This window comes from Neofelis nebulosa, chromosome 18, assembly GCF_028018385.1.
Source record: "Neofelis nebulosa isolate mNeoNeb1 chromosome 18, mNeoNeb1.pri, whole genome shotgun sequence".
NCBI classification, from domain to species: domain Eukaryota; kingdom Metazoa; phylum Chordata; class Mammalia; order Carnivora; family Felidae; genus Neofelis; species Neofelis nebulosa.
In genome coordinates, this window is record NC_080799.1 from 34,770,268 (window position 1) to 34,790,014 (window position 19,747).

Here is a 19,747-nt window from a genome sequence, read left to right on the forward strand (position 1 = left end):
ACCAGGAGATCATGACCTGAGCCAAAGTCGGACGCCCGACCAACCGAGCCACCCAGGCGCCCCTCAGCTGATTATTTGACTTTCTGAGTGAGCTAAGTCCCCTTGTTCCCCTGCTCTCCGGTTTGCACATTTCTGTGGCTGTTCTCTCCTCTCTTCTTTGTCCCGGGGAGCAGACTGTCTTTGCAGTGCGGTGTGGGCAAGGAACAGAGCCAAGTGTGTGTTTCCAGTCAGCCATCTTTAACTGGAAGCCTCTTAGGACTTGAAGATGGCTTTTAGCTCTCAGTCTTACCAAACACGATCACTCTCGTGTTTTCTCTGAGTCATTTCTGCTTAAAGGTTTTATAAAAACAAGGCTTTGTTGCTCTCAGCCTTTCACAGCTACTCCAGACATTGTTTTCTGCATTCCTCACCGTCAGCAAAGTGACAAGACAATTCTGCTTCCACGTCTTTATCAGATATAAAAATTGGTAAAGAACAGACTAAAGGTATAGTTTGTGGGGTTCTTTCCCCTAAGTTTTTTTTCCTGAGCTTGTAGTGTTCAAGTCTAGGAAAATCTGAATACCCTAACATTTAACCTTGTAACATCCCCCGTGTATGTCCCAGGGGTTCCACTCGCCCCTGGGACTTCTTCCCCACTTTGGTTTGGGCACATTAGGACTAGGAGGCACGGTGGGAATCCTGCAGCCCTGGTTTGGAAATGAGACCGTGTTTTCCCCAAAGAACGGAGGGTGCATGTTGGCCCCCACCCACCCCAGGGCTCCTTCTGGGGCCTCCTTCCAGTGCAGAGATGGCAGCAGGCAGGGTGGGGATGGCAACGAGGAGTCCCAGACACCTTCTTTGTTCAGCAGAGGTAGTGAGCATGCCAGCAGACAAGATGGCAGGCACACTTCATGCCTGAGGCGCTCCAGGGCTCCCAGGTTCTGAACGTCCCATCCAGGAGACCTGACCCTTTGTCCTCTAACTTATCCCCTTTACCAATCCTTCTTGTATCATAGAACCGGCAAGACCACATTTCTTTTCCCGTGGCCTCAGTTCACATCATTTGATGTGATTCTACCGATTAGCACAGTGTTACCATGCGGAGGGGCCCCAGTCACCTGGTCATGTAACCACGGTATCGGTGCAGTAGCAGGTGCCTCCGGATGCAGTAGGGCTGGCGCTTAGCCATTCATGGTAAGAATGCCATGGCTGATAACTGACATCACATGTATGATTTCTTCGTACAGAGTGAGCGTCTGAGTATCCTAGGCGAGTTCTTTGCTTCACTTGGTCTAATTCTCCTGTGACCTTGGCTCACCTCACTCTTTCTTTGGGGTCCCAAGAATATAATCAACCCGAAGAACCTGAAGACCCTTCATCTTTATTTCCCCTGCTTCTTCCTATATCAGAGATATGTTACCCTAAAACCACGAATTTAGTACATTTTCCTCCCGTTAATGTAACAAATAATATTTCTAAGTATAGATAACCACATAATTATACCTTTACCAAACCTCTAATCAGATGCATTTAGTGTACTCGTTAGTTCACATAATACATTTTTCTTCTATATTATATTAAATTCCCTTGTAAGTATTGTTACCTATGGGCATAAATAATAGGTTCTTATGCTAACTGGTAAGAGCATTTTTGAAAAGAAGGAAAGACAAAATCTGGCAACACTGACAGAAATCTCAAATACATTGCTGGGAAGGTAAACATTGCAGCTGGGGAGAGAAGCGTGGTTGTAGGTCTCATGTGCTTCCGTGAGGACACGCATCAGTGTTGTGGAATAACTAGGTTATTGTGAGGTAACCTGAGATCGAATCACCAGTTGCAGTGTTATTTCTGTGGCAAATCCTAGTTGCTTTCCAAGCAGCCGGTTTATGAACAAACTTTTGCACACAATACATTTGTGAAATGAAAACTGTTCTAAGAGGTTTACAGATTTTTATAATTCTAGAGTCTTTCCCCTTTAAAAAAAAAAAAAATACTGCCGGCTGCTCCAAGGGGGATAATTTACCAAACACCAAATGTTTGCAAGTTAATACAACTGTATTTTAATGTTTTTAAGTACAGAATTATGGGGAATTCAGAAAGTATAGAGCCTCATCTTTATTGAGGAGATGACATTACTCCACCCAAATGGAAGGCTTAAATAAAAATGGCTTTGACATCCAGAATCTCCTCTACAATTCCAGCGATTTCCCCGATGTCTTTGGCAGATTTGACAATTGGGTCCAAGAATTTGCTGCTGTGTGCTCCTTGTTACCACTGGCTGGAACACCTGTCTGCTTGACTGGACTGGATACATGTCAATAAGTCTGGAGCGTCCCTCTATTTGACACACTTTTGGATGTACTGACTCTACCTCGTGAACCCAGGAGTCAAGTTGTTTATTGTCAAAAGGCTGTGAGGGTTGTGCGCTCTTTGTCGTCACTTGGTCAGTGGTTCATTGATGGTCCCTTGAAGACGGTCCCCAGCGTCGAGTGCGAGTGTTCTCCCTGACCCAGCGCCATCAGAAGCCTTGTGTGTGCATCCCTGAAGAAGGGACCGCGTCTGTCTCCTTCACACTGCCCCGGGCGCCTAGCCCTGTACATGTTGCGTCACTGCTCTTGACTTTGTTTTCCGTTCACTGAACATAGACATAGCAGGTTTCGATTGCTGCTTTATACCTGGATGAATTAAGGCAGCACACAGTTAAGCAAGCAGTGGTGCCATGGTGACGGGATGGTGGCCGTGTTGAAATAATACGTCGCAAGTGCTGACCTTGGTGCCCTGGCATATAGAAACTCACTAATGATAGCAAGGGGGCACACTCATCACTTCTTGTTGCCAAAAAAGAGCACAGCTGGTTTGTCACAGAGTGAGGTTTAGAACGCCCGTCGCCCCGCTCCCCGAATCCGACGAACCCCCCGGAGACGAGCCAGTTCCCAGGCCAGCCCTCCGTGGCTGAGTCCCCGGCTCCGTGCAGCTCGGCTGTGGGTCCCCATTCCCTCCCCACTGTGACTACACTAAGTCCTGGTTCGCTCATCTCTAAATCATGGGAATAGAACAATGGATTGATGCTATGTGAACCCAAAATAGCATGGTACCAAAAAAAAAAAAAAAAAAGGAAAGAAAGAAAAGCCTCTTTATGCTTTACCTTTGAAGTAATACAGCTCCCTTCAAATTTAACGTTTGTCAAGAATCATGTCATTTCAGAGCTGGTGAAGCGGGTGGTGAGTAAAATGCAAAACTTTTCATGCTCTTGCAAAGCGTCAGGGGCACTTGAGCTGGTAAGCAAATAACACCATCCTGTTTCAGGAGTAGTTTTGAAACAGGCAAGTTTTGTACTGGGCAGGGATTTCAGCAGGTGCCTCTTGCGTAGGATGCCACATCCATCCGGTGCACCATCGCAAGGGTGATGTGAGGGTCAGGTGGGATGAGGAGTAAGAAGACGAGGCCAAGCCTCTGAAACTTTGAGTAGTTTGCAATTCCGTGAAGTGAGCAATTTGACGGGCTGGTGACCCGGCTGGGAAAGCTCGTGGCCTGGCTGTGAGAACGGATTGCAAAGAGGCACCCATGGGCCATCGCAGGCCTCCGAGAGGTAAGCTACAACCAGAGCAGAAGAAACATGGTCTTGCCTTTTCTATGATGCAGGAACGATAGGTAAAGAGGGATTTAAGAAGAGGGCAGCGGGTCAGCTCTCCTGGGAAGGGGCTGTGTACTGTATGCAGTTACTGGGGGTTAGGATTTTCATATAAGAATTTGAGAGGAAGCATTTTAGCCTGTAATAGGCACATGCTCCTACCCAATGCAGCTTCACAGAGTCCGCTGCAAGCTGTGCCTTTAATTACCTCAAGTTTGCTACAGCTCCGTTAGGGAAAGAGACTTTAGGGATAGAGGAATGGTGCATGTGCGTGCGTGAGTGTGTGCGTGTGTGCATGTGTGCGTGTGCGTGTGTGTGTGTGTGTGTGTGTGTAGAAGTTGGATTGCAGCTGGATGGAGAAGTTGCTGAACCTTCTTTCTCCTTCTCAGAAAGCCTGGACTAAGGAGGAAGGGTTCTGAGGTTGCTCAGCCGAGAACCCACCACTGGGATTAGGGAGAGGAGGGAGGAAGGGGGGGTGTTCTGTGCATATCCCACTGTCTTGTTAATTTCTGCATTCAGCCGATCCCAAATTAGACCAAATTCACATATATCTCCCAAGTGTCTTCACCAAGAAAATGCTACTGGAGACTGCTGCTCACTGCACTGCCCAGCCTTGGTGCCATGTGAAATACTAGGCAGATTCAAGCCCCTGAGAGCTGGGGCAGGCCAACAAGACTGTGCAGGCGTGAAGGGATTTGACCGCATACAGCAGCCATTTTCCAGATAGGTAATTCTTGCCCATCACAGACTAGTTCATCTGCCTCCCCTACACTGGCCTAGGCTGGGGAAATCATTTGGTTTGTAAGTAACTGCTCGGAGTGTGCTTATTCGAGCGCCATATTGATTTTGTTCTTTTCACCGCCGCTGGTATTGAACTGGAAGTCCACTCTAGATCCTGCCGAATGAATAGCCCATTTCATCATCGTACTGTTTCTGTGCTTGCTAAAGTTGTCCTGCTATTTAATTTAAATTTTCCTGACAGTGGTTGAGTACATTAGCATCAGCTCTCGTTTGAGTTCTTGTGCCTACAGGGACCAGGGAATAGAGAAGTCTCATTTTCTTTAAGCAGCACCCTTTCGTGTCAATTTGCTACAGAGAAAAACATTGGTTTGCTTGTTGGAAAAAAAAGAAGAAAGTCATCTTACTAAAACAGTAAATAGATTCATAACACCGTTGAAATCTATTCGCAGCATCTGTTATTTAGATAGCCTCCACAGAGGAGAGGAAACGTTTTGAAGGTCTCAGAGGTGGATGGTTTTCATTAGTAGTTTTCTGGTGGATTTTTCCCATCACTGTGTTTGCTGGCCAGGTTTGGGATGGTTGAAGGGGAATAGAAGCACACAGATTGGCTGTTCATTTCTTGTTCTGTTCTTTTCTGTAGCCAGGTTATCCTCTCTGGGGCTTTGAGGCAGCTTCTGTTCTCCTTTCTCCCCAGAGGAGAAGACAAAATATGTTTATCGTGGTGTTTTGTGGTGAGCAGGTGGTGTCGACCTGCGCTTCTGGTAGAGATGTGCTCTCAGTAGAGCACAGTGTTATTTTCCCTTCAGAAGGTGGAGCCCTCATCCACTGTTGAATTTTAGAAGTTCTGTCTATATTCGGGGTATTAATGCCTTATATGATACATGATTGGCAAATATTTTCTCCCGCTTTATGACGCACAGGAGTTTTAAAAATTGTCATGAAGTCCATTTTTTTTTCCTTTTGTTGCCTGTATCCATATTAGTACTTCAAGTTTTATGTTGAAAAAGAGCATTTGATTTTTACCTTGAATCTTTTTCCTCCCCAGTCTTTTTCCTATCAGTAAATGATATGACCTCCCAGTTGCTGAAATGCCAGGAATTATTTTTAAGTCCTTCTTCTCCTTCTTGTAACTCATACAACAAGGACTTCCATTGTTTCTACCCGCTAAATATCTTTCAAATATTTCTATTTATACCTCTCATTCTTCATTACTAGTATATATGTAATTAATTTTTGTATACTGACCTTGATTCCAATAACCAAGCTAATCCCCCCCCCCTTATTAATCTAGAAACCTTTTTTTAACAATAGATTCTTTGGAGTTTTCTACAGAAACAGTCATGTCTTCTGAAAATAGGCAGTTTTATTTTCTCTTTTCCAGTCTGTTTGGAAAGAGAAAATATTTCTTTTTTCTGGTTTTACTGCCCTGGCCAGAACTTCTAGCATGATGTTGTATAGAAATGGCAAGACCAGACACCTTTGCTGTGTTCTCAGCCAGAGGGGGAGAGTGTTCAGTCTTTTACCTTTAAGCATGGCATTAGCTACAGGCTTTTTGTAGCTGTGCTTTATCTAGTTAAGGACATTTACTTCTCTTCCAAGTCTGCCAAGAGATTTTATCAGACAGTGTATTTTAAGGCCATTTGCAAAGAAAGAAGATAATGATCTCTGCCTTGATGAGTAATGACAGTAAAAGTTACACATTCCATGGTGCCACATCATATCAAAAATTCAAAGTTAATGGGGCCCCTGGGTGGTTCATTTGGTGCATGTCCCACTCTTGATTTTGGCTCAGGTCATGATCTCATGGTTTATGGGTTCGAGCCCCCCGTCAGGCTCCACACTGACAGTGCCGAGGCTGCTTGGGATTCTCTTTGTCTCTCTCTCAAAATAAATAAGTAAACTTGAAAAAATTCAAAGGTAATGAATGACATAAATACTTTATAATTATCTTTATAATGTTTTCTACCTCCTGGTTTTATTTTAACTACTTGCATTTAAAAATTTTTTTAAAAATGTATTTTAAGCACATCACAGGTTTCCACGCTGCCCTCGTCAGTCCCATCCAGAGTTCTCAGTTAGCAGGTGTGTGCTGACATCGGGGTCCCTGTTCACTCGGTACCCCCTTTTCAGCAGGTGCCCCTCATCCGCCGTGGAGACTTGTCTGGAACAGTCCTCCTCCTGTCTTCTTTTTGTTTTTTCTTCAAGTATAATCGACATCGTGTTATGTCAGTGTCAAGTGTATAATATAATGATTCAAAAATTCCGTGCGTTCCTTGGTGCTCATCGCGGTACCTGTGCTCTCAGTCCCTTCGTCTCCTTCACCCGGCCCTGCAGCCCCCTCTCCCCCACAACCATCGGTTCTTTATATTTAAGGATCTTGGTTTTGATTTGTTTCTTTTTCCTTTGTTTGTTCACTTGTTTTCCTAAATCCCACAAATGGGTGAAATCATACGGTATTTGTCTTTCTCTGGCTTATTTCACTGAGCGTAATACTCTCCAGCTCCATCCACCTTGTTGCAAATGGCAAGATCTCGTTGTTTTTTATGGCTAATATTCCGTTTTTATATACATACCACATCTTCTTTGTCCATTTGTCAGTTGATACATATGGTTGCTTTCATATCTTGGTTATTTAAATAATTCTCCGGTATATCTTTTTGAATTAGCGTTTCTGTTTGCTTTGAATAAAAACCCAGTAGCACAATGACTGGATCAGGTAGTATTTCTATTTTTAAGAACCTCTATTTTTTGAAGAACCTCCATACTGTTTTCCACAATGGCTACACCAGTTTGCATTCCCACCAGTGCCGTAAGGGGATTCCTTTTTCTCCACATCCTTGCCAATACTTGTTATTTCTTATCTTTTGATTTTAGCCTTTCTGACAAGTGTAAAGTGGTAGCTTCATTGTGGTTGGTTTGTATTTCTGTGATGATGAGTACTCTTGAGCATCTTTTCCTGTGTTGGCCATCTGTATGTCTTCTTTGGAAGAGTGTCTGTTCAGGTCCTCTCCTCATTTTGAATTGGATTATCTGGGTTTTTTGGTGTTGAATAATTTGGACATTAACCCCCTTATCAGATATATCATTTGCAGCTATTTTCTCCCATTCAGTAGGTTGCCTTTTTGTTTTATTGATGGTTTCCTTCACTGTGCAAAAGTTTTTTTTTATTTTCATGTGGTCCCAATAGTTTAATTTTGCTTTCTGTGTCCCTTGCCTCAGAAGACATATCTAGAAAAATGTTTCTATGGCCAATGAATGTCAAAGAAATTACTACCTTTGCTCTCTTCCAGGATTTTTCTGGTTTCAGGTCTTACATTTAGTTCTTTAATCCGTTTGAGGTTTATTTTTGTATTTGGTGTAAGTGGTCCAGTTTCATTCTTTTGCACGTAGCTGTCCAGTTTTCCCAACACCTGGTGTAGAAGAGACTGTCTTTTTCCCACTGGATATTCTTTGCTCCTTTGTCATAGATTAATTGACCATATAAGTGTGGGCTTATTTCTAGGCTTTCTATTCTGTTCCATTAATCTATATGTCCGTTTTTGTGCCAGTTCCATACTGTGTTGATTACTGCAGCTTTGTAATATAACTTCACTTTGGGGTTGTGATACCTTCAGTTTTGTTGTCATTTCTCAAGATTGCTTTGGCTCTTCAGGGTCTTTGGTGGTTCTATAGAAATTTTAGGATTATTTGTTCTAGTTCTGTGACGCTCACACAACCAAATGGAAAGATACTCCATTCCCATGGTTTGGAATAATAAATATGGTTAAAGCATCCATACTACTCAGAGCAATCTGCAGATTTGATGCAGTCCCCAACAAAATAGCAACGTTTTTCACAGAACTAGAACAGATAATCCTAACATTTTTTTAATTCTACTTTTGAGAGAAAGAGAGAGAGCGGTGTGCATGGCGGAGGGACAGAGAGAGGGAGACACAGAATGTGAAGCAGGCTCCAGGCTCTGAGCTGTCAGCACAGAGCCCGATGCGGGACTCAAACTCACGGACCGCGAGATCATGACCTGAGTTGAAGTCAGCCACTTAACCGACTGAGCCACCCAGGTGCCCAAATAATCCTAAAATTTTAATGGAGATTTCCTTCTTTCTTCTCCGTCATTTCTTGTGATTTTTCTTCCTTCTCCAAAGTCTCTTCTTCCCTTTCCCTGCTTCCCTTTCTATCCTTCCTGTGAAGTGCACAGCCCTGCTTGATCCGTAAGAAACTCATGGAAACTCGGTGTCCTTGGCCAGAGTAACATTTTTTCTGTTCCTGATGCTCGTGAGGTTTGGCTTTGGGCTTTGCTATTAATAATATGACTTCTTAGGAAGTACTACCTACTTTTAAGATATACTAGCAGCTATGTTAATAATACTAAGGGGTTATTGATGTCCTGACCCTAAAGACATTCTGGTACACACAGAAGAAAGCATGTTGCGGGGAGCCTGGGTGGCACAGTCGGTTAAGCGTCCGACTTCGGCTCAGGTCACGATCTCGCGGTCCGTGAGTTCGAGCCCCGCGTCAGGCTCTGGGCTGATGGCTCGGAGCCTGGAGCCTGTTTCTGATTCTGTGTCTCCCTCTCTCCCTGCCCCTCCCCTGTTCATGCTCTGTCTCTCTCTTTCCCAAAAATAAATAAAAAACGTTGAAAAAAAAATTAAAAAAAAAAAAAAAAAGAAAGCATGTTGAAAATAATGCAAGTGTTTTCCTTAAGCTTGTTGGCTTTTTGTAATCGAGAAGTTACTTCGTCGCTTCTAAATTCTTACCTAAAAATTCTTTCTATCCCTGGGGAATGTTTTCTTTCCTTCAGAAATGATTTATCGATTGCTGTGTGCACACTTTGAGTCACCAGTCAAAAATGGAGAATCCAGTACATTCGGGTGTTGGGGTAGAGGGGAGACAGCCAGTGCTTTTGCATCCCTGTTCGTACAAACTCTGAAAATCGCGGTCTTGGTACGAACCCTTACGCTTGCCCTCTGAGGTATGGAGGTCACCATCTTCATTTCATGCACGATGAGACCAAGGCTCAGAGGAACCAAGTGACTCACCCAAGGCCACATGGCTTGTGAAAGGCAAGAGTCAGGGACCAAACCGAGGTGCCCTAGACCCCACCTTCATACTGTGCCTCCACGTGAGGAGTATAGAAGGTTCTGGAAAAGCTTCATGAGAGAGGCTCATATTTGACTGAAGGGATCCAGGGAAGATGGCGTTTCTTGTTTTTTGGGTTTTTTTTTTTAACAGTTTATTGGGGGTGTTTGTGGTTTCCTCTAAAGCAGGATCCCTCCGAAGTTTGGAAACAAACATCCTATTACTGTGTCTAATTCACAGCTCTTCACTATAGATGGCTTGTAGGCAGGGTCTCCTTTCCCCGTTTTGACTAAGCCTTTCTTTTAGGTGCTTTTTTTGAGTATGGTCATTAGCCGTTCAAACGTCATTTGTGTCAGTATGTGAAGGGTCGTGATGAAATGCCTTTTGAAAATCACGAATGGGAGACTCTCTGCATCCCAGTGCCTTATAAAGTCCTTGTCCTATGGATCAGGACGGCTGAGAGAAGTCACCCTGGAAGCTAGGATCTTAGTTCGTGACCAAGAGACTGTAATCAGAGGCAGCACTCTGAGCTGGAGCCCCAAGTTCAAATCCTGACTCCCCCACTGGTTGTCAAACCAAATTAATGTGAGTACAGCCCTTAAAACAGTGCCTGATGCATACAGTAAGTGCCAGATAAGTATCCCCAAGTCTGCATGAATGGAAAGAAGAGAACATTCGTGGTGGCTTTGGGGTTTTTAGGAAACCGGTTAAGGAAAGATTGGCGCTGGTTTATGGAGTTCCTTTGAAATGGTTTATCACGTTCAATATCATAAAGGAGTCATCCTCCCTGTTTGTTGAGGTAGGAAAAGAACTGAACAATGGGGTCTTAGAGGGGGTTATGTATGGTCAACACAGATGTCCACAGTCCAGGTTTAGCCAAACGGGCAATGTCAGTCCCTTTAAACCAGGAGCCCCAGGGCCAGTCCAGAAGAGCGAGGAGGCAGACATTGGTTGTAAGCTAATGCCCAGCACCACCAAGGGAGGGCCTTCCTGGTCCCTGGTGCCAGGCAGGACCTGCTTCTCCCCTGAAGAACTCCTCCTGTGGCAGTCAGCCAGCTCACCTCTTCCCCAAACCAATTCCCCTCATCCCAGAAATTGGGACTGCTTCAAAATGCAGCTGCTTGACTGGGATGCAGCTGACAAAATGTAGCTCCTGGATCTTCTTTAAACCTTAGGATCCTGGAACTAAAATCACCTTTAAAAAAAACAAAAAAACAAAAAAACACTTTTCTTTCTTTAAATAAAAATGGAAACTCGTATATGTAAGCTTGGAAAAAGGAAGGAAGGAAGGAAGGAAGGAAGGAAGGAAGGAAGGAAGGAAGGAAGGAAGGAAGGAAGGAAGGAACTTTTAAAATGTAGTATAAAGGATTTTAAACTGAATGTGGAAGTCTCCCTCCCTCCCTACTTGTTTCCCAGATTTAACCAGAGTTAATAGTTTTCTTTACGTCTTTGGAGGAGTTTCGTCCACCATATGTGAATATGTGTTAGCCTTTTAAAAATTGACATGTGACTTTTTCCTCCATGTGTTTACTTAATATATTAATGATCTTTCTGTTGCGTCCGTGTAGATCTGCCTCTTTATTTACTTTCTATTTATTTTATTAGAATGAATTATAAAGCTATTTCAGTGAGATAGGGAAATTCTGAACTCTTACCCATCCCAACAACATCGCTAAAATTAAACGCACACCAGACTTGGCATAGTCACAAGGAGAAACGGAACAGGTGACAGTTACAGTGGAGACTTAACCAAGTCTCTGAAAGTGACACGGATCAGCAGGCCAAAAGCGAGGAGTCATGAATGGCACCGGAGATTCGAATCACACCTTGACCAAGTTTGGTGGCAATGCGCGGAGCTCCGTATTCCACAGTTAGAGAGTGCACATTCTTTCCAAGCTCACACGGGAGACTGAGAAAAACTGGCATCTAGTCGGCTGTAAAGGAAATCTTGGTACTGCTAATTTCTTGTAGTTGGAACTTCTGAAACGGTTTTCTCTCTTGCCTCTATTTCTCTCCCGAGTCTGTTTCTTCCCATTCCTGCGTCACGCCTGCCTATTTTATGGCCCTCTAGCCTGAATTCCTCTGTGCATTTGGTCCTCCTTCTTAGCTGCAGTCACTTTGTAGAGATCCTTTTGCCTGCTTTTAAATTCATCACGGACACAGAATGTCGGGTATAGTTTTTGTCTGCTCATGGCAAGGTTTTTCAGGTGCATTTTCGCCATCCCTGGGGAAGCTGGCCGCTGTTTTCTCTCATTGTTTTCCTTATGCGTAGTATTGAGTGTGTTCCTCAGGACAAACGTGGTACGGGAATTCCGTCGTTCGCCCACTTTGCCTTTCTCAGTAACGCTTCACAACATGTGATACGGATGGTGTGCGCCTATCATCTGCTGGATCGCTTGTCTGACTCCCCTGTTGGGAGGGAAAGATTCGTGTCTCTTTGGCTCACGGCCTGCCCCGGTAACGAAATCGGTGCCTTACACATAGTACTCAATAAATATTTGTTGAATGAATTAGCACAGAGGGGCTCAGAAAACCAAACCTATCAAAACCAACCAAAACCAGATCCAGAATGGCATTGGTCATTTCAAATCCTGTTCATTAAAGTATTAATACATTATGACAGGAAGTGGGAAAACCAGGAATGTGAAGGAGGGTTCCCACTTACTTGACAACTCTCTGTCCAAATCATCATCTCCATACTGAATCCTGTGTGTCTGGGGTAGGACGGAGTGAGACACAATATTTAAGACATCGAGGGGTGCCCAGGTGGCTCAGTTGGCTAAACGTTCAACTTCGGCCCAGGTCCTATCTCACAGTTTGTGAGTTCAAGCCCCACATCCAGCTCTGTACTGACAGCTCACAGTCTGGAGCCTGCTTCAGATTCTGTGTCTCCCTTTTCTCTCTGCCCCGCCCCTGCACGCACTCTGTCTCTCTCTCAAAAATAAACGAACGTCAAAAAATTTTTAAAAAGACATTGAGCCCGTGCCCTTTTTCACACTATTAGTAGGATATAAAGTACCTCTTCCCCTGTATGGGGCATGGGGGAGCGGGGTTTGGCCAAATGCACAGGCCAGTTGATTTGTAAGAATTTTTCCGGTACAAGTGCTCACACAGTCTGCAAGGCCATGCGTACGGTAAGAATAACTTTAAGTAGCAGTTGGTTTGGGACTAGCTTTCAAAGCGTGCACACACAATGGGGGCACACGTGATGATCCATTGAGAGAGGACAGAAAAGCCACAACTGTTTTTCATCTGAATAAAAGAAATTAAGCCTCACTAATATTTTTTTTTCAACGTTTTTTATTTATTTTTGGGACAGAGAGACAGAGCATGAACGGGGGAGGGGCAGAGAGAGAGGGAGACACAGAGTCGGAAACAGGCTCCAGGCTCCGAGCCATCAGCCCAGAGCCCGACGCGGGGCTCGAACTCACGGACCGCGAGATCGTGACCTGGCTGAAGTCGGACGCTTAACCGACTGCGCCACCCAGGCGCCCCAAGCCTCACTAATATTTAATATTAGAATAACTCTGTACCATCTCCCAGTCAGCAACATTGGGGCAGACGGCCACTTAGACTCTGAATTTCCACAGCGCCCTGAGGGAAGCGGGCCAGAGGTCCCGCCTCACTTGTTGATTTGCTTCTAACATACCATTTGCAGTTTCACACACCTGGTTGCGTGTATTTCTAGATCGTACTCTCTTGTGTCAGTAAATGCATGAACCGCCACAGCCGTTTCAGACGTGACCCTCACTCTTGCAGGGACGCCCTGGCGGAAGGAGCAGACCGCGGACTTGCAGCGGGTGCTGGCCCGCGTGGACAGCGACATCCCGCTGGTGCTGGTCAGTGGCAACCACGACTTGGGCAACGCCCCCACGCCCGAGACCGTGGCAGAGTTCCAGCGGACCTGGGGGGACGACTACTTCAGCTTCTGGGTCGGGGGCGTCCTGTGCCTCGTGCTCAACTCCCAGTTCTGGTACGATGCCTCCCGGTGCCCCGCCTTGAAGCAGGCGCAGGACCAGTGGCTGGACCAGCAGCTGAGCATCGCGGGCCAGCGCGAGTGCCAGCACACCATCGTCTTCCAGCACATCCCGCTCTTCCTCCAGAGCATCGACGAGGACGACGACTACTTCAGCCTCACCAAGTCTGTGCGCAGGGAGGTGGCTGACAAGCTCGTCCGAGCAGGTAGCGCCCTGGACCCCGGGGGCTGGTGGGGAGGGCCGTCTAGAGGGGAGGCTTCCAGATCCTTCTTCTGCCTCACCCCCACCCCTACCCCCCGCAGCCTGGCAAGGCAGAGAGAGGAGGGGGCTTTGGACAGAACTGGGTTCTGACCCCAGCTCCACCGCTCACTGGCCTTGTGGCCTTGGACGAGCCGCCTGGCCTTCCAGCCGCGGTGTGCTCATCTGTCAAGTGGGAGTAGCAGAAGGAGGTCTCTCACAGGGTGGGTGTGAGGATTAAAGGAGAAGGGGCCTGTAAAGCATTCCAGTAGCCCCTGGCCTCCCAAGTAGTGAGGTTGTGGCAGCTGCTGGCAGCTGAGGTTGGGGGTCCCGCAGGTGTGGGGTTATTGGGGTTGGACGGGGTCTGAGTGTGGCTGTTCCGACCCAGGGAGAAGGGATGATGCCAGCGTCATCTTTTCTCATACCTCTGTGAAGCACCAACTTGCCCAACAGCAGGTGATCTTCAAGAGCCAGGCTTTACCAGTGTTGGATGTAACCCCGGGGAGTCCTGGGACGTGGGTGTCCTGGAGCCTCATCACTTTTCCTAGAACAGGGACTAAACTCTCCCCCAGATTGAGGAGACAGAAATGTATTTAGTCAGATTTAACCTGCTGGAAATGTTGGGCGAATCACGTATTTAACACGTGCGTGTGCACGCACACACGCGCGCACACACACACCGGGAAGCCCTCGGACGGCGTACTGGTCCGCACACCTCCTTCTCTCCTCCCCGCAGCACCTGTAGTGTTTCTGTCCTGTGAAATGGGTCGTCCCAAGCCGATTCCCTGCATGACCAGTGACGGCAGGATTCCGGTTTTGACAACTGTTGTGTCTCTTGTTTTGGTTTTAATGCCTCCTTTCAGATCTTTCCAGAGTGTACTTCGTCAAATGCTTCTAAAATCTGAATACATCACTTGTTTGTTAGGAGATAGGGAGAGGGAGGTGGCGGCCTGACCCCATAGCAAACGTTCATTTAAAAAAACAAAATTTCTTATACTCTTCTTTTCATCTTCGAGCATTTAAATGTGTTCGCATTTACTTGTTAAATGTACAATAGGCCCTTCTGTATTTTTGAGACATTTTACAAAAGGCTTGCATAATTGGAGACATTATCCAACTGTTCCATGGAGATGAAGTTGGAAAACTTCTATTGAGGCCTTTGAAATTTCATGCCATGCTTGAGTTGGTGCAGAAAACCATTTTGATGACAAGGAAATGAAGTGTCAAGATGGCATCAGCACCACCGTGGAGACTATTTTGTAACAGAGAATAATGTCAGAGAGAACATTTAATGCCAGAGAAGTGATTCCTTTCATATCAAATGTTAAATGATGTAAATGCCATCCCCGTGGCCGCTCTTTGTTCCCTGTTCCTGTCAACCACGTTCTTGAGCGGCGTGTGCACGTGCGGCCCACCGGCACCCCCCGATGTTGAGACCTGTAGGCATTTATAAAGAGAGAGCCCACGGCTCTAACCAGGCAGCCTCCGGAGAGGCCTCCTGCCCACCCACCAGGAGCCCCGGAAGGCGGCGGGGTACTTGGGATGCACCAGCCACCTCCCCCTCCGGCCTGCGGCCCCGCGAGCTCTCAGCACACCCCCCGCTGGTCCGGGTCTTGGAGGTGGGCTCCACTTGCCCCGGCTCACAGGGGTGGGGGACTACCACCAGAATGCCCATCGATTGATGCAAAGCCCGGCTGAAACCCTCCCCTCCGCCCCGACGGCACAGTGTCCTCCCGTGGGCAGAACGACATGGGAAGCCACGTTCCAGTCAGGAGCTCACTTGCTAAGTGTGAGACTGAGCAGAGGAACTAGTCTTACTCCAGCCTTAATGGCGTCAGGCTGGCGGGTCCATCTCTGGTAGGGCCGCCCGGCCCAGAAGGCTCCGGTATTTCCAGTGCCTTAACGTCTCTCTAGACTGTCCACCTCTTGAGGCCACCATCTGGGCCATAGTGGCAGCTCTCCAGCCCCCCACCCTTCTGGCCCCCCTCAGCCCCAGGGAAAAGCCAGCTCCCCACTCTTCCCCATTGTCTCTGACTCTCCCGTTTCACCTGGCCAGCTACTCCCCTTCAGCACCTTCTGCGTGAGGTGCCCCCAGCCCTGCCCTGGGTTCTTCCTCAGCTCTCCTTGATCCCAGCAGACTCGTTTGTGTTGACTTATCTCAGTCACCCGCTAGACTCGGCTCCTTGAGTGTGGGGGTGCTCTTGTGCTCATCTCTGCATTCAGGACGCCTGGCTCAGGTCAGTTCCTAGTCAGTGCCTCATCCGTGTTTGTAGAGTGAATGAAGGACTGACACAGCCGATTTATTTGGTTAGCACCCACTGTATGCTGGCCACAGAGACCAGGGTCGTGCTGTCACGGAGCTCCTGGGCATAGAGCTTTTCTTTTTTTTTAAATTTTTTTTCAACGTTTTTTTTATTTATTTTTGGGACAGAGAGAGACAGAGCATGAACAGGGGAGGGGCAGAGAGAGAGGGAGACACAGAATCGGAAACAGGCTCCAGGCTCCGAGCCATCAGCCCAGAGCCTGACGCGGGGCTCGAACTCACGGACCGCGAGATCGTGACCTGGCTGAAGTCGGACGCTTAACCGACTGCGCCACCCAGGCGCCCCGCCATAGAGCTTTTCAAGGTGCGTTCCAAGGATCGAGCATACGTCCAAGCCTTTCGTTTCTGCGTGATGTCCTCCCTTGATGCTGGCTTTCCAGGTTCATAGAGCAGCCAATTTCTCTCTTCCCACCTGGCCCCCCACTGTTCACACCAGGTACCTTCACGTATGAGACGGAGTCCTGTTGGCCACTGGCGTTAGGAACTTCACCTAAGCCTGCTTAACCAGGGAAAAGCAGAGACAGGTGTCCTTCCTGCTGTCACCTGTCAGTTTTAGTGGCTTACCAAGCCTGGCCCTTTCCTTTATGGCCTTCCACACACACAGCAAACCAAGGGCAATGTCAAGAAGAGATCCATGCCGGATGTGGACCCAGCTTGGTGGCAGGCTGAGTGATCTGCTTAGGGTGAAAGCATGAGTAGGTTGTCTCTCCTAGGGAATGTGTGCACCCATGACTCACGATCCCAGAGATCGCTCAGCTCACAGCATTGTAATTCTTGGACTCCTTTGGGAAAGCCAGAGTTCAAGTGACATTTCATAAGATTCATTAACTTCAAGACCGTGATCAAATTGGGGGTGATGCTGCTGTTTAATGCTGCCTCCAGCTTTTCCCCCACAGCAATATTATTCCCTCGTGTTATTCCAGTCTCCTTTATCTCCCTGAGTTAAAATGCCGGTACTCAAAAAATATGTCAAAGGCTCATCAGAATATCAGGGTAGCTTTTAATTATGATAATTGTGTTGTTATAAAATATCCTTTTAAAGAGCACATCCCTCCTCAAACCACCATGGAGGTAAAACCCAGCTTCCTTCCAGCAAGCTTAATGAATAATTCTGAATCATTGTGTGGGATGAATAAATGATTTAATAACGAACATCAACAATCATCTCTCATTGTTGCATTAATTTTTCAAACGGGATGAGGTAAATGAGGAGGAGGGGTGTTACTATACAATGGGCCACCGTGTGTGTTGGGATGCGTTCTATGAATCCAAGCCTGCGAGCCTCCCCGCTCAGGTTTCCCTAGAAACGGATGCATTCTGTTTCTCCTTTTGAAGCTCAGTGAAAAACCTTCTTTGTGTGGTACAAAAGCGTCGTCAACAGCCAGCGCAAATAAACAGTTATCAGGGCAGGACAGACGCACAGATGGGGAGCTGCACCCGTTATTTTCGGTCTTCCTTTGTACTGCCTGAGGATAATCAATTTCATCACATCCACGGGATGTAGAAATTGGTTTTCCCCTTAATTCACCTGATACCTAGTTGAGTTGCAAAGACAGATAGTAGATAATGAAATCGTGGTTGAACGCAACCACTGTCTCTGTCCCTCATGCCTTTTTCAGCAAAAGGTTAATTTGTGACCTAGTTAATACGGATTCCAATTTAAGAACTCAATCTTAAAAAACAAAAGTCTGGCTCTTTTAACTGACCTCGTCTCCCTTGATGTCTCGATACCTTTTTTTTTTTTTTTTTCCCTTCTCAACATAGAGATGAGAACTGTGTAGTAGGGAGCCCAGAGCGAATTTGGCAATTACGAAACATTCCAATAAGTTGATCTTTCCTGCAGAAGTTAATGAGTAATTTCGCAGAAATAGTTTCATCTCCAGTATTTATTCCTTTAAAAAAAAAAAAAACTGGAGAGAGAAAGAGATCTTAGCCCATAATTATCATTTGAAAATTTCAAAGTTTGAAAGAACAAAATGGTCGGGTTTCCAGGGTCCACTTTGTAGGAAAAATAAAACGTCTGATTCTACTCTGATGTCCTTCTGAGTTGTATTGAGATTATTTGTTTATGTCCTGATTCCTCCAAAAATGGAATCCCAGCTTTATTCACCTCTGTAAGCCCAGCCTCTGGCCAAAACTGTCATGTGGTTGCCCTGTCAATAAACAAATATTGGCTAAGTGGAATGGAATTAGATTTGATTCACATACTTATCAGCAGAATCATAGATAATGTCGATACTACCTGTGGATCAGTGTTGGCGAACTGAGCTTTGGATGGGAAATGTATCACGTAAAGCGGGGTCTTGGTGAACTTTTTCTGCCAAGGGGCACACAGTAAACACTTTGGGCTGTGGTCTCCGTGGCAACCGCAGAGCTCTGCCTTTGTAGCAGTAACAGACATACATAAGCAAATGAGCGTGGCCCTGTTCCAGCACAACTCTACTTACAAAAGCCAGGTGTGAGCTGGCGGGTCGTACTTTTCCCCGCCTTTGGCTCAGAGAAATCTTCCTGCCCTGCCCTCAGACCGTGTCCACACCGTGCGTGCGTCTAACTCCAGCATGCTCCTGGTGACCCCACCGCGGCAGCTGCCTGACCCGCTGAAGGGTCCGCCCAGAGCGAGCCTCAGGTTCCTCCATGGAGGACACACCCGGGTGAGGCATGCCCTGTTGGAGGTCCCTGTGGGAGGTGACCTGGGGACACTTAAGTCCAGCACTTGGGTGTTTATTTTAACATGTGTTTGAAAAAATACATAAGTGGCTCTTCAAGGTAAAAATCGTCAGTAGTAGCACCATTACCATGCGGGTAGGGCCGAACTCGTGGAGGTGGTGTAGGGAGAGCAGGTGTGCACCAGCGGGAGCGATGGGGCCATATCACAGCACAGGGCGGCAGGCAAGCTTGGGTTTCAAACAGACCCGGATTCAGATCCTTTGGTGGCCCTCCCCAGCTGCATGGCCTCACATGAGCTGCCCAACATCTTTCTGCCTTAGTTTTCTCACTTGTCAAATGGGGGCTCTGGTCCCAGCCTCATAGGGTTGGTGTGAGCACCAGGTTGAAGTGACGCGGGGACACAGTATGTGCTCCACAAAAGGCTGTGTGTCATGAGATGACCCTGGACCCCACCACGAGCCCACAGCCGGCAAATTTGCTTGACGCAGGGTCTGGCTTTATCCATAGGCGGTGCCTCTCGCCCTGGGATGCCGGCGGGAGGGGCAGGGTCTCCTCGAGAGGGCGTGTGCGAGAATCTCCCCTCGAGGAGAGGCACGTGCCAACCTGACTTTGTAAGTGGCGAAAGAAAGCAATTAGCAACTCTTCTTCTAATACAAACTACGGGAAGTGAAGCTAGGCAGAAAGTTTCTTAGCTCCTGGGATGTGCGGGAAGATGGACCGTGTCTCAAGGACTGTGAGATTTTTCAGTGCGGATAAGGAATACTTGCTATGTTTGCTTTTATCAGAGGCAGGGAAGCCTTCAACTAGATGGAAAAATTCCTTTGGAATTTAGTGACAGAATTTGACTCCCCATTACTTTTTCTAAACCAGTTGATGCGTTGCTGAAGACACCTGTGAATACACGCTGTCATAGGCAGGTTTTTCTGAATCTAGCAAATGTGTCCACAAGACAATGGCAGCCATCTCACAGTGCCCTTTGTTTAAAATGCATTTTAAGGGGCGCCTGGGTGGCTCAATCGTTTGAGCGTCCAGCTTCGGCTCAGGTCATGGTTTCACGGTTCGTGAGTTTGAGCCCCGCGTCCGGCTCTGTGCTGGTAGCACGGAGCTGCTTTGGAT

General features: G+C 46.8%; 1 protein-coding gene across 6 annotated transcripts in view; it reads left to right on the forward strand.

The window, feature by feature from the left end:
- The window catches only part of CPPED1 (calcineurin like phosphoesterase domain containing 1), a 104,215-nt gene that overhangs the window by 55,560 nt on the left and 28,908 nt on the right, over window positions 1-19,747 (forward strand). For 5 of the 6 annotated variants that reach the window (XR_009256855.1, XM_058712086.1, XM_058712087.1 and 2 more), the window contains exon 3: window positions 13,187-13,609. The exons of the other annotated variant lie outside the window; for it this stretch is intronic. Coding sequence is in view for 4 of the 5 variants with exons in the window: in XM_058712086.1 (XP_058568069.1) it covers window positions 13,187-13,609 (423 nt within the window). In the remaining variant the exon portion in view is untranslated. The remainder of the gene's footprint in view (window positions 1-13,186; window positions 13,610-19,747) is intronic. 6 annotated transcript variants of the gene reach the window in all.